This window comes from Theropithecus gelada, chromosome 12 (assembly GCF_003255815.1).
Source record: "Theropithecus gelada isolate Dixy chromosome 12, Tgel_1.0, whole genome shotgun sequence".
NCBI classification, from domain to species: domain Eukaryota; kingdom Metazoa; phylum Chordata; class Mammalia; order Primates; family Cercopithecidae; genus Theropithecus; species Theropithecus gelada.
Genome location: NC_037680.1, coordinates 94,614,360 through 94,628,576, shown reverse-complemented (window position 1 = coordinate 94,628,576; position 14,217 = coordinate 94,614,360). Strand labels below are relative to the sequence as shown.

Sequence of the window (14,217 nt, the reverse complement as noted above, 5' to 3'; positions counted from 1 at the left end):
GTGTCTGCAAACATGGGCTCCATCCCACTTGGCCATAGACTGTGGAGCCTCCTCCCTGGCCTGCACTCAGAATCCAGATCTCTGGTCTCATGGACGTGGTGGCGGGTGGAGAAGTCATTCCTCCTCCTCCAACTCCTGGCCAGACCCCCAATATAGCCCCCCTTGCCAGTCTGGACTCTGTGGCTGAGGAGAGGCATGGGAGGGAGGACGAGCAGGGGTGCTAAGGCTTGGAGACAGGTCCGGGATTTGTGGGAGCCTGGAAAGGGCCATGTCACATGAGCAGGGGGACAAGGAGTCCCCAGGGGATAGGTTAACCCAGGAGGATGGTGACCAGCTCTTCAAAAGTTGCACTGGGGAGGGAAAGGCGAGGAGCTGGGGGCCACTGTTGGACCTCCACATGGGGGCTGCAGAGAGATCTCTTCATGTGACCTGGCATGAGGCCCTCAGGGCAGCCCAGAACCTGCCCAGGCTTCCCCGATCCCTACCCATGGGGGATACTTTGGCCTCTAATACACGTTTCCCTGCATCTGAGCATCTGTGTCTGGTCCACTGTGGGGAGCTTTGCATCTCCGTCCCTGATGCTCAGGGGCCTGGAGGGAAGATGGACTGAGCACCTACCAGGTGCTGCATGCCGTTTCTTTCTTTTTCTTTCCCTTCCTTCCCTTCCTTCTTCCCTTTCTTCCCTTCCTCCTTCCCTTCCTCCTTCCTTTTCTCTTTCTCTTTCTTTCTTTCTTTCTTTCTTTCTTTCTTTCTTTCTTTCTTTCTTTCTTTCTTTCTTTCTTTCTCTCTCTCTCTCTCTTTCTTTCTTTCTTTCTTTCTTTCTTTCTTTCTTTCTTTCTTTCTTTCTTTCTTTCTTTCTTTCTTTCTTTCTTTCTTTCTTTCTTTCCTTTTCTTTTTCTTTCTTTCTTTTTCTCCTCTCTCTCTGTCTCTGTCTCTCTCTCTCCTCCTTGATGGAGTCTCACTCTGTCACCCAGGCTGGAGTGCAGTGGCGCAATCAACCTCCGCCTCCTGGGTTCAGGTGAGTCTCCTGCCTCAGTCTCCCAAGTAGCTGGGATTACAGGTGCCCGCCACCACACACGGCTTTTTTTTTTTTTTTTTGTATTTTTACTAGAGATGGGGTTTCACCATGTTGGCCAGGCTGGTTTCAAACTCCTGACCTCAAGTGATCTGCCCGTCTCAGCCTCCCAAAGTGCCAGGATTGCAGGTGTGAGCCACTGTGCATGGCCTGATGTAGTTTCTGATTCTTTGAGTGTTTTGAGGGAGAAAAGGGATCAAGATTGACAGAAGACCATTTGGGATTAGAACCCCCCACCCAACTCTCCCACTCCCATATGTGAATTTTGGTGAAAGAAGAAGCAAGGGGGATCCTGGCTAGAATCTTCCGGGAGGTTCTGGAGTGGCTTCAGGGGGGTCTGGGGATCCTGCAGCTGTTATCCTTGGGATTCTGTCCTCCCTTGGTGACGAAAACAGAACAGAGTACTTGTGGCAGTATGTCATTGACCTTCAGGTATTGAGGCACCTGGCATGAAGCTATATGGGGTATGAGGGGGTGGGCAGAGGCTGGAAGTGGGAAGCTGGGATACCCTCCAGGCAGTGGCAGGCCTGGCTTCAGGTCCCTGTAAACCTTGGACTCTCTCCTCTCTCTTTGGAGGGTCCTTGGCTTGAGGCACCTCCTGCTGGGCAGTGGCTGGAAATGGACTCTGCCCTGCTGAGCTCAGTTCATCATTGGCTTCAGGTGGGGAAGCCTTGGATGCTGTCATCGCTTCCTTCCCTTTCTACTGGCTCACTCTTCTTTCCTTCTGTTTGTTGAGTGCCTCTCATGCCCAAGTGCTGAGAAGGTTTTGATAATTTTCTTAAGAAAAAGTCACCTTGTCCTCCTCTCTTAATCTAGGCAGGGTCGCACTTTAGCCAATCTTGTCTGAATAACTTCCTCCTATTTTAGAAATTCCACAAGTGATTCCTTTGGATGAAACTTCATTCTACTTGCGATGGATTAAACCCCATTTCCTTCTGTCTCATGTCTTATCTATTTCCCCTTATCTATTTCCTCTGAGATGGAGTAGGGAAGCTATGGAGATGGAGGAAGGCCCCTGGAAGAGGAGGAAGGTCCCCTGTCAGACTTGGAACAGGACTCAGCAGTGCTGGGGCTTCCCTGGTGATTGTGGGCATGAACAAAGGCCCAGCCTGTTGGCGATGGGCTCACTTTAGTGTGGGGATCTCATTACTTCTCCTCCTACTTCCCTGACGCCCCCTCCAGCTTTTATCCAGAGCATGTGTGGTGGTTGCTGGAGGGCTTGTTAGGGGATGAGGGCCCCTAATGTCTCTCTTTCCCCCCTCTCCATCTACTCACCAGCAGGAACGTCTTCCTTCTCCCTCCCTGGGGTCCTGCTAGTCTCCCCCAAATGCTGGACCCCCCTGCCTTGTCTCGAGGTGGGGAGCTGCAATGGGGACGGGCAGGGCCTGAGGAGTCTGTCGTGGGGGGCAGGCGGAGGAGAGCTTGGGGGCAGGGGTGAGCTAGCTGAGAAACTTTCAGGTCTTCTGCTCACACAGTGGGAAAGGGACCCTGGCTGGTGCAGGAGAGGAAGGGGACAGGGAGGCAGCATCATCTGGAAAAATGGCCCTGAGATGGTGCTAGGGCAGCCCAGCCCCAGGGGGATGGGGGAGGGGTCTGGCTGGGCTCCAGTGGCGCTTGCTGCGGAAGAGGCCCCCTGGCAGCTCCTCCCCGCCATTCTCTCCCGGCTTGGCCGGCTGCCTGCCCTCCCACTTTCTCTGCAGTCACAGAACCCCGAGCAACGCTCATGGGTGCCCCTCCAGCTCTCTGCAGTCTGTCTGTGGGTCTCCGCCTGCCTCTCTCTGCCTTTGTCTCCCTGTCTCTGTGTCTCTCCCCATCTCTCTCCAGAGTCCAGGACTTCCGCCTCCCCTCTTTTTCCTTCCCTCTCCCTAGTTCTAGGGTCCTAATAGGATGACCTCACACAATATTCCCGAGAGGCCCCCATCCTCTGTTCAGCTGAGCACAGCAGAGGTAGCAGAGGGCAGGCAGAAGGGAGAAGATGGGAAATTGAGGCCCTGAACCCAGAGCAGGCAGGTGCAGCTCCAGTCCTAGAGTGCTGGTCCAGCTCTCCTCTCTCCCAGGCAGGGTCCCTTCCAACCTGTAGGGGCTCTTTGGATGTGCTGAACGTCTGAGCGCCCTCACACTGAGTTGGCTAGAGAGAGATCCTGGCTGAGGAGTCGGAGTGTGTGGCCAGGGTCAGAGGTTGGAGGTGGGACTGGACAGCTGGTCCAGACTGTGCACAGAGTCCCCACGTGCACACCTGGCACAGGGATGTGTCTACTTGGGTCATGGAAGCCGCAGGCCTCCGTTTAAGTTAATTACATTATGCCCTGGGGAGCAATATGGGAATTGGAGTGGGCTCTGGAGGGAATCCACACTCACTCACACACGCAGGCTCACACCCTCACTGCAGCCAGGAGCACAATGCTGCCGCCGCCGCCTCGGCTCCCGCGGCTGCCGCTCCTTCCTCGCAGGTGGACGCCCGGCGCCGGGCGCCGCCTCTGCCGGGTCCCCTCTGGCCTCCCCCACGCGGCTCCCCGAACCTCAGAAGTTGCCGGGGTGCCGGCACCCTCCCCGCAGCGCGCCCGGGAAGCAGGAGGCGGAGGCTGTCACGCCGCCAGGGGAGGAGAAAGACGCGGAGGAAGAGTCTCAGAGGGTGCAAGCCCCCTCCCGCCCGCACCCCGTGGGGGTTCCCCGGAGATGGAGCCCAGTCCGGGCCGCGCCGCGGGCCTCCCGCCCCGCTTCTCCCGCTAGAGGGGGCAGGACACCGGCTGCTCCTCCGGGGCTGAGACTCCGGGAGACCGGGGACAGGGTAGGGCAGGGCGCCCGCCTTCCTAGCCCGCCCCAACCCCGGAACTCTGCGCCAGGAGCGGCGGGTCCACCTCTCCCGACCCTCGCGCCCCAGGCGCCCACTCCAGGGGTCAGCATGACTCGGCTGAGTTGGTGCTTCTCCTGCGTGATCCGTTGGGGCAAGTACCTCTTCTCGTGCCTCTTGCCCCTGCGCTTCTGCCTCCGCAGCCAGGTAAAAGGTCTCGGCAACACCTGGCCCCTTCGGACCCCCGCCCCCTCCCTCCTAGCCGCTTCCCTCCCGCAGTTTCCTGGGCATTCGATCTGACTTACTACCCTCCACTCTCAGGGACCCTCCGTCTTGGCCGTCGTCAGCCTGGCTCTCAGCAGAGTTTGGGACTCCGGGGGAGTCGCCACCCAGACTGCTGGGATCCGGGAAGGAGAGTTGCTGCCCCTCCCCCAGCGCACACCCCTGAGTGTCTTGGGCTTGGATCAGAAGTCTGAAGGATAGCACCAGAGTCTGTGGGAGGGCGGCGGATTTGGGGATACAGAGTAAAGTTCCTGGGGTTTTAAGCATCCCTCTCAAATTTCCGTGGGAAGAGAAGGTGGGTTCCTGGAAATGCCACCTGCTCCCCAATCCCTAGAAGCCGCCGAGTTAAGGCAGCGAGGTAAGGAAGTCAAATGGACACGGGAACGGGGCGGCTGGGGAACAGCAGGAGGGATTTCCCACTTATCCAGGAGGATGGAGGGACCAGGGAACTGGACAGGGAGAGGATGGGGGCTGGGGCGCCAGGGAGGGAGCAGCAGCTGGGTTGGGGGCAGGAGCAGGGGTCTGGGGAACGTGCAGTGCTGTGGGTGGGCGTGTCCTGGTTGAATATCGGTCTCCCTGGGATTCTCAGAGAAGATGCTTGACGTTGCCTTCAGCAGGTGTGTAACGTGTGTATGTGTGTGGGTGGGGGGAGTATACACCTGAGGGTGGAGGTGGAGGTGGGGGCATAGCTACAAAGTAGGGAATTGGAAAAACTGTGCGTAACTTTAAAGTCTCCCTGGAGGACCAGGAGAACCCCAAGATCATAACCTAGAGCCCCCAGGACCCCAGGACCCTCTAATGAGGGGAAGGATTCCAGGGACTGGAAGTCCTGGCTTTCTGACCCACTCTCTTGGGACAGGGACGGTCCCCTGTCACAGGGGAGGGGAAAGTCCTCCATTCTGGTTAAGACTCCCAGCTATGGAGCCAGCCACCTGGGTTTGAATTCTGGCTTTACCAGCTGTAGACCTTGGGCTAGTTACAGGATCTGCCTGTATCTTGGTTTTCTCATCTGTGAAATGGGGATAATGAAAATATTTACATCGTTGGAGTGTTGTGAGGATTAAATAAGGTAATGCACTTAAAGTGTTTAACTGTGCCTACTCCATAACAGGTGTTTGATAAAAAACAGGGATATTATCATTGTTATTGTCTGCTTCCAGCAGAGATCTTGCAGACCATTAGGCAGGCCAGAGTATGTAGGGATGGAGAGATTTCTCCCAGTATCCATGCTTGCCATCCACCGGCTCCTTCTGCTTCATTAGGAGCTTGGACTTTTAACTCCTTCTCCCAGGTGTTACCTCTGAGCCTCAGTTTCCCTTTCTGCTGTTCCGCAGTGGGGAAAGGTGCCAGCAGGCTTCCGTTCCAGTTACCCAAGGTATGCTTTGAAATCTTCCAGCAAAATGCATTGTCCTCAGGGATTGGCTGAGAGGCAGGCCCTGCAGCTGCAGATCACAGGGCTGGAGCCCTGTCCACATTCCACTGGGTTCTGAGTTCAGATGCCATGAAGTCTGGATTTCTAGATTTGAGAAAAGGAGCCTGAAGTGGGAAATGGCCGGCCAGGATCAGGTCAGTTGGACCCCAGACTGCTTAGCAACACCCCCTCCCCATTTGCAGAGGTAGAGGATGATGGAACCACTTCACTCCGTTCTCCTTTTCCTTCTGGGCCGGGATTTGAGCTGGCGGCTGGGGGTGGGAGGGTGGATGAACAGCTGCAGCTGCCTCCCTCCAGCCTTTGAGAGGCCTGAGTCAGGCAGGAAATTAGAGCTGGGGAAGAGATCAAGATTGCCGAGTAGAGCTCTGGGAAGGATCTTATTAAGCACTGTTGGGATTGGGCCCAGACACGGTCCCCACCCAGCGTGATGGGGAAGGGGTGGTAGGGGAAGGGGTGTGAGTGAGGCTCCTTCTCGTGTCAGCTGGGGATACTGAGGCTCATACAGGGCCTGGTTGGAGCTCTGCCTTCTCTCTCAGAGAGCACCCACATTTCTGCAGTGCAAGAGAGTGACCTCAATCTGGTACTAGAGGAGTGCTGGATGTGGAGGCTGGGGGCAGGGCCTCCCCTGGCCCATGTGGTGCCTTGGTGGGCATTAGAATGTAGTGCCCCATGCTCTGGGCTGATGAATCTCATGCCAGGGTTTGGTGGGTGGGGCATGGATAGGACTTGAGCCCCCACTTACGAGCCCTCTGCTAGAGGTCGGGGCACCCAGGACTCAGAGGCTGAGGTGTATGGGTGAGGCAGCATGGCTTACCTAAGGGAGGCCCTAGGGGCCTCAAAGGACAGACCGTGCCTGCACCCAGATCTCTCCTTGTTGACTCTTCTGAAGCCACTAGGGAGCCAGTTGGTCTCATCTTGACCCACGTAGTAGCACTGTCCTTGGCTCCCCACTCTTTCCTGCCAAGCAAGACCTGGCTGAACCCCTCCCTGGAGCCTCAGCATCAGCCCTTAGGTGAGTGGAGAGAACAGTCAATACGTCACCACAACATGGAAGCAGAGCCCCTAGTCCTGGGGTGACCATATAGCTGTAAGAAAATTCTCCATCCATGGGAGATGTGGAATCAGATGCCCTGAGCTCCATTTTCACACATCATACTAGCTGTGTGACTCTGAGCCAGTTGCTGAACCTCTATATGCCTCAGTTTCTGCATTTATAAAACGAGGGTTAGTAGGAGCCTTCAAGATGATGCAGCAAGCCAAGTGCCTAGTTAATTGGTATTAATCTTGCCTGGGGAAGGGGGAAGAGTATCAGATTCTGAGGGGGTGAGAGGGTGGAGGTCCAGGAGCTGAGTGCTTCGGTGCAGATTCCCGGGTCTCGTGCTGTTGGGATCTATACCTGGACACTGGTGGAGAACCCCATTGCCAGCTCTGCACCTACTTGTTGGACATGAGCCCCTCAGGACGGTCTGGGAGGAAGGCTGCAGTGTGAGTGGCCCCAGTGTGAGAGGTGGCAGGCTGCAGGGTTTAGAGACAAAATCTGGGGTCTGGGAGCCGAGAGACTGAATCTCTGCTTTTTTTTTTTTTTTTTTTTTTTTTTTTTTGAGGCGGAGTCTCGCTCTGTCGCCCAGGCTGGAGTGCAGTGGCCAGATCTCAGCTCACTGCAAGCTCCGCCTCCTGGGTTTACGCCATTCTCCTGCCTCAGCCTCCCGAGTAGCTGGGACTACAAGCGCCCGCCACCTCGCCCGGCTAGTTTTTTGTATTTTTAGTAGAGACGGGGTTTCACCGTGTTAGCCAGGATGGTCTTGATCTCCTGACCTCGTGATCCGCCCGTCTCGGCCTCCCAAAGTGCTGGGATTACAGGCTTGAGCCACCGCGCCCGGCTGAATCTCTGCTTTTTATGGGCTCCGTGACCTCTGATGAGTCACACCACCTCTTTTGACGCAGTGTGACTGTCTGTTAAGCAAGGGGGCTGGATGAGGCTAGAGGTGCCCTGAGACTAACCTTCCTGGCAAACTCATTGGTTTGGGCCTTCAGAGTGGTTTTTTTTAAGCCAACACTTTCAAATTTGTATTTTTTCAATTTTGTAAAAATATTTTATATAAAATATGGAGATGGGGGTTCTATGGCAGATCAGAAGATGTGGAGATGTGGGCTTGTGTTGCTGCATGCTGTAGTGGGGAACCAAGGAATGGGTGTCCCCCTCAGCAGGGGCCTGCCCTCAGCAGGTCCTTGTGACCCCTTGCCCGCTCCCCTAATTGAACTTCTAGGTGACCCCCAATGGCTGTTACTGTGACCCCTGGGCAGCTGAGCTTGAAGGCCTTTACAGCTCTAAAATGCTCTGTGACCTTCAGATGCTGTGACCAGTGGTGACAAAGGAAAGGCTTAATGCCCTGGTAGGAGAGGGGTGGACATAAGAATGTTTTGATGGACAAGAGTCAAAGGAAAGGAAGACTGAATTGGATGGGGATGGGGCCTTGGCCTGGGAAACTTGTGGCATCACAGAAGGAGGAGCTGGAAGGGAACTTGGAGGCCATCAGCCTGGTTATTCTGCAGGTAAAGGAAACTGAGGCCCAGGGAGGGGCCTGCCAGACTCAGGCTCTAAGACCATTAGCACATTCCTGCCCACACTCACCCTTCCTTCTGCCTTGGCTCCACCCTCCTCCGGGCCCAGGGCCAGCACCAGAGCCCACAGACCTGACTCTGTTTCTTCAGCTGGCTGCTGAGCAGGGGGCTGGAGGGAGGAGCAGAGGGAGGTCTCTGCATGCAGCAGGAAGGCAGGAATGGTGGGGATGACACAGGGTTGGGGCTGGGTTCAGAGGCTTCTGGATGCCAGTGTAGAGCCCCGGCCAGTCCTCCAGTGTGTACTCCATGTCTGCTGTGTGAGACAGGGGTCTGGGCACAGGGTGGGGATCCCAAGATGAACGAAACCATCCGGGCCTGTGGAGAGTCTGCAACTGGCTAGAGCTTGGCAGCGGGGCACTGGCAGCAGGCAGAGGTGGCTGCAGATAGGGTGGCACTGAAAGTGTGGGCGAAGGTGTACAGGCAGGGCTGCCTGAGGCCCTTTTGAGGGGAAGAGAAGGAAGGTTTGGGAAGGAAGCAGTGAATACTTACAGGAGGAAAATATGTGAGGACTCATTGACTAATTGATTGGGTGATTGAGTCATTCTTCAACCATGTCTGGTGCCTACTGTATGCCAGGCTCTGGGGATACAAAACATAGGACATGTCCTTGCCCATGTGTGGGTGGGGGTGTAGACACCAGGCTGTGAAGGAGGAACAAAGGCTGACAAGCCTGGAACAGGGTCATTACACACAGTTGGAGACACCTCAGTTGGCAGAGTCAACATTCAACAGGGAGAATGGTGGTTAATTAGCGGGAAGGACTTCCTGATGATGAGCGATTAATATACAGGAGAGACCCCATAGGCTTGGAGAAGGGGGATGGGGGTATTCTGGAGGGAGGGTTTCTCCAAGGGAACCCCCAGCACTAGGGTCCCCCACTTCCATTCTCGGTCCTAGCTGAGGAGCCTAGGGAGGCAGCAGGGCCTCCTTGGGCTGCGTGGGAGGCCAGACAAGTTGGTGTCGCTGTGACTTGGTCTTTGGTCTGGTTTTCCAGCATTTCTGGGAAGCTCCAAGGTGATTTCTCAGAACTCCAGAGAAAGCTGCCTGTAGGCGTCTTCAGTGACGCCAGCAGTGAAGGGCCTCCCGAGGATCACTCCCCTTTGCTTGCCTGGTGCTCTAGCCAGGGGAGATGGGAGGGTTTGCGGAGGTTTGTCTATGGACATCCCCAGCCGTGACTGCAGGCCCAACCCACTGTGGAACAGTGGTTCATTTCAGTGTTGGTTCATTTCAGTGACATAAAATGTCAGTGAAGCCCCAGTAGGCTTGGGGTAGGGAGTCCAGAGGAGCACTGTGATCCTGGCAGGGAAAAGATGCTAGAGGCAGGATCTTTCCCAGCCCTAGAGCTCTGAAGGACTTGGAGAAGTATGCAGAGGGGACCCTGACTCCTTTAACAGAACAAAGACTCTTCACTCAGGTACTGGCTTTAGGAAGGATGGGAAATTGGCACTTCACTTCAGTGTCCTCCCCTGACTTCTCAGAACCACCAAACAATAGATGGTTAGTTCCTGGTGCCGTGGACTACCTGTGTATCTGAATACAGCAGTCTTTTTTCAGATGAAGAGTCAGTGTTTCCCCTTCATTCTGGGGTTTCCCAGGTAGATGTCTTGGGTGGTCCCTGGGCTGGGAGTCTGCACAAGTGGCTGGGCAGGTCCCGTGAAGGAGGAGGCCGGTAGTTGCATGGTATGTGGTGCTGACGGAGAGCGGCATGGCGTGGCCTTGGGTGAGTGGGGGAGGGAGGCAGGGGATCTGTAACCCTTTGTGCATGTGGTCCCGGTGCATGTATAGCACAGTGTGCATAGGAGGCCAGGCAAGAGGACTTTTCTTGCTAAGTGACTCAGTCTAGGAATGAGGTCTCCTAGTGCCTACCCTGGGCGGGCTCTTGTGTGTTGACGTGAGTTGGACTACGTCCTTGTGTGTGTGTGTGTCCACAGGAGGGTGTGGGACTGAGCCCTCCCTCCTTCTCCTGGACAGCTCCAAAGAGCAGAACGGGTGATTCATTGGCCCCCACCCACCCACAGTTGGTCCAGCCAAGGCCAGAGCTCAAAGACAAGGGTGTTTTTGGAGGGGAACGTGGTGGTTCCAGACAATGAGGGCCTGGGGCAGACTTCGCTGGATTCCCCCTTAGTGCTCCCTGGGTATACTTTTGGGTTCTGACCCAGCCCCTTTCCACCCTCTAGACCCCAACAATTGTCCCTGGGCAGAGGTGGGGGCGAGGGGAGGGGAGGGCTGGTGGGCAGGGGACGCTGTGGGGAAGAAGGAGGCCTGTGGAATGGTGGGAGGGGAGAACTGGGCCCAAGGAGGGGGAGAGGGGAGGAGGGGAAGGAAGTGGGGAAATGCAAACCAAATGTTGGCCCTGGGTACAGTCAAGAAAAACATACTCTCGCGGGAGCCTGGAGCAGGGTTCCCTTTCAGAAAGGCAGGAAGGGCTGGGACAGATGTTTGGAGGAAAGAAAGAAAGAAGGGGGAAAAAAAAAGAAATAGGAAAAAAATTGGAATGAAACTCACAGCCTGGGGCCAGGGCCATTCTTCCCCAGTCTCGGGCCTGATTTCTTCTGTGTTAAGGCCTGTCCTGGGCTCTGAGCTTGGCGCGTGGGCACCAGAGTCTGTCCCAGTCTGTGTGTGTAAATGCATGTGTGTTCCGAGGAGGCCAGGAAGGCAGGCACGGGTACTTGGAGAGGGGGAGGGGCCAAGGCACCCTGAATGTGCCGGCTGTGCGGGCCTGGAGCTGCCTGTTCATCCATCAGTGGTCCGGAGGGTTCCAGGAGTGAAGGCCCCCAGCCTGGTTTGCCGGGGGTGGGGGTCTGCAGTGAGGAGGGAGGACTCTAGGCCCACCAGCACCAGATCAGAAGACGGAGGAGCCTTAGTGGCACACAGGGGTTTTGTGTCCCGGGGTGGGGGCGCGGCTTAGGGGGGCCCTGCCTCTGGTGGCTGTCTCTTTTCCCTGTCCCCTTTACGCCCCTGCAAAGCAGGGCTCCTGACCCTCAAGGCCACCGGTGGAGCCTGGGAGGAGGGAGGAGAGAGGAGGCTGGGACGAGGGGGTGGAGTGGGGGAGAGGAGGAGGAGGAGGAGGGAGGGTGAGCTGGAGGCAGCAGGGCGAGAGGCCCAGCAGATGCTGGCGGAGCTGGAGCAGCAGCGGACTCAGAGAGCCCTTCTACCAGCGCCGCGGGGACTCTAGCTTCAGGGGCTCTTCGCAGGCCCTGGGCGTGCCCCAGGGACGGGACCCGGCAAAGATGACGTGGATCTGTCTGTCCTGCATGCTCTGGGTAGGTCTGGCTGCTTTAGCTACGACATTACTCTTCCTTAAGCCTCCCGTCCCCCAGCGGCCCCTGCCACCTTATCCTTTCGCTGAGAGCCTGGGGTGGGGGGTGTCAGTCTTGAAGGAGGGGCCTTTCTGTCTCTGACCTACAGAAGGACAGACTGACTTGAGCAACCCTCAGCTGGAAGACTTTCCCCACCAACAGGGCCCAGGCCCAGGGACCGGGGTCAGTACATCCCCTGTCCCACCTCCCCGCCCCCCAGTGGAGTCCCAGAGCTGTAAGTGGAAGGAAGCCATGGAGAAGTTTGCTTCTCTTTAGAGCCTTTCCCCCTAACTCACATCCCATAATGGGGCGAAAATTCTTCACCGCCCCCCACTCACTTGCTGAGCCCAAGAGCTTGAGGAGGAGGCAGTGGTGGGGCTGGGGAGCAGAGAATAGTAGCCCTGAATATTAAGTCTAGAAGAGCTGGACTGGGGGAGAATTCTCAGATTCCATCCCCTTTATTCCTTCTACACCCAGTTTCAGCTTCCACCCACTGCCATCCCTTCCTCCATAGCTCTCCCCTGCTACCAAGACTTCCCCATCCCGGAGAAGGGAGCCATGGCCTGCTCTTCCCCCTTTCTTTCTTGGCCCCAGGTTCAAGAAGGTGGGTCCCAGGATGGGGATGTCTGAGGGGCCAGCAGAGAGGCCTGGGGCCATGTGGTAAAGGTTAAAAGTCTTAAGGCCAGACCTAGGCTGAGGCTTCTGGGAAAAGGGGGATGGGAGAGGGCTGCCTGCTGCAGAAGGGCTGGGGGTCAGAGGAGGAGAGGACCCCTTCCTCAGAGGGGCTCCTGTGGGACTGTCTTGGCTAGGCAAAGGCATGCATGGGGTCAGGAGGGCGAGGAAGTCGTCCCTGGCTGAGGTTACTGTGGGCTCTGAGAGAGTGATGACTGGTTTGGGGGAGGGGGCTTCAGGACTGTGATCCAGATGTGGCCTTTCCTGTTCCTTTCCTTGTTCTGGCCACTCCTTGGGAGGGCCCTCTTGGCCCAGGGAAGCCCATGCTGGGGTCAGTTGTGGGAACACAAACTTGGGCAGCCAGGTATCCTCTGGGCAAAGACAGAAAGGGTTGTGGAGGGGGCCTGGAATGAGGAGGTTTGGGTGGCATGTTGGGCCAGGGTGCTGGGATGGGTTGGATTAATAGATTGAGAGTGACTGCGGAGGCCTGCACACAGGATGCATTTGTGGTTTACTGGGCTGGTGTTGACATCTGGAAAATGGGAGCCTTGGCCAGGTTCGTCTCTGTGCTGAGGACAGAGGTAGGCAGGAGGGAGATCTGCAGCAAGAAGGATGGCAGGTAGACATCCAGGGGTGACACAAGAAGGACGACAGGTAGACGTCCAGGGGTGACACAAGAAGGACGACAGGTAGACGTCCGGGGTGACACAAGAAGGACGGCAGGTAGACGTCCAGGGGTGACACAAGAAGGACGACAGGTAGACGTCCAGGGGTGACACAAGAAGGATGGCAGGTAGACGTCCAGGGGTGACACAAGAAGGAGGGCAGGTAGACGTCCAGGGGTGACACAAGAAGGAGGGCAGGTAGGCGTCCAGGGGTGACACAAGAAGGACGGCAGGTAGACGTCCAGGGGTGACACAAGAAGGATGGCAGGTAGACGTCCAGGGATGATACAAGAAGGATGGCAGGTAGACGTCCAGGGGTGACACAAGAAGGATGGCAGGTAGACGTCCAGGGGTGACACAAGAAGGATGGCAGGTAGACGTCCAGGGGTGATGAGCTGCTATGAATGGAGAGAGGGCTCTATAGCCCCCTTCAGCTGACTGATATTGGGAAAAGTGCCTCATCCCAGTGAGCCTCTGCCTCCCCATGGGTGAAATGAGGATTTTAGACAAACGGGGTGCAGAGAGGTAGGGATGAGATTTTGTATCCTATTCCCCAGGGCAATGCCTGGCAGGTAGAGTGCTCTACGGGTGTTATACCCTCCCTGAGAGTAGGGGGCAGTCTGGGGACCAAGGCAGCTGTAGGTCTCCTTGAGTGTCTTTATTGTTATTTATTCATTTTTTAAAATTGAGATGGAGTCTTGCTCTGTCGCTCAGGCTGGAGTGCAGTGGCATGATCTTGGCTCACTATAACCTCCACCTCCTGGATTCAAGCAATTCTTTTGCCTCAGCCTCCCGAGTACCTGGGACTACAGGTGTGCGTCACTATGCCCAGCGAATTTTTATATTTTTAGTAGAGATGAGGTTTCATCGTGTTGGCCAGGCTGGTCTCGAACTCCCGACCTCAAGTGATCCACCCGTCTCAGCCTCCCAAAGTGCTGGGATTATAGGCATGAGCCACCACGCCCAGCCTTGAGTGTCTTTGACTAGAAAAGCTTGTGTCCCTCCCCTGCCTCCTTTTCCTCTCCTCTCCTGGTCCCCATTCTTTCTTGGCTGGCTGTGATGCCCATGGCCAGGGTGGGCCAGAGACTGGGGCAGTAGGAACTGGACAGAGGAACCAGTCCTGGCACCAGACAGGACTAGGCTCAAACCCTATTTCCATCATTTGGTGTGGGCAGGCTTGGTAAAACAGTTCCCTTCATGAGCCTCAGTTTTCTGATCTGTAAAGTGGGGAGAATAATGTACTCCTTGTATGACTAGGGTGGGGAAAGAGACAATAGATGTTAAAAGATCAGGTATGTAGGCATACAGTAGGTGCATACAGCAAATGCTGGCCCCTTTCCCACTCCACAGTCTCCTGCCTGGTTCTTGGGATCCTCTGT

General features: G+C 56.2%; 1 protein-coding gene across 1 annotated transcript in view; it reads left to right on the top strand.

Annotated features, from left to right (window-relative positions):
- The first annotated feature begins 11,310 nt into the window (after positions 1-11,310).
- Positions 11,311-14,217, top strand: part of TNS1 (tensin 1) — a 204,111-nt gene continuing 201,204 nt past the window's right edge. The window contains exon 1 of the mRNA XM_025404235.1: positions 11,311-11,465. Within this exon, the coding sequence (XP_025260020.1) occupies positions 11,433-11,465 (33 nt within the window). The 5' untranslated portion in view covers positions 11,311-11,432. The remainder of the gene's footprint in view (positions 11,466-14,217) is intronic.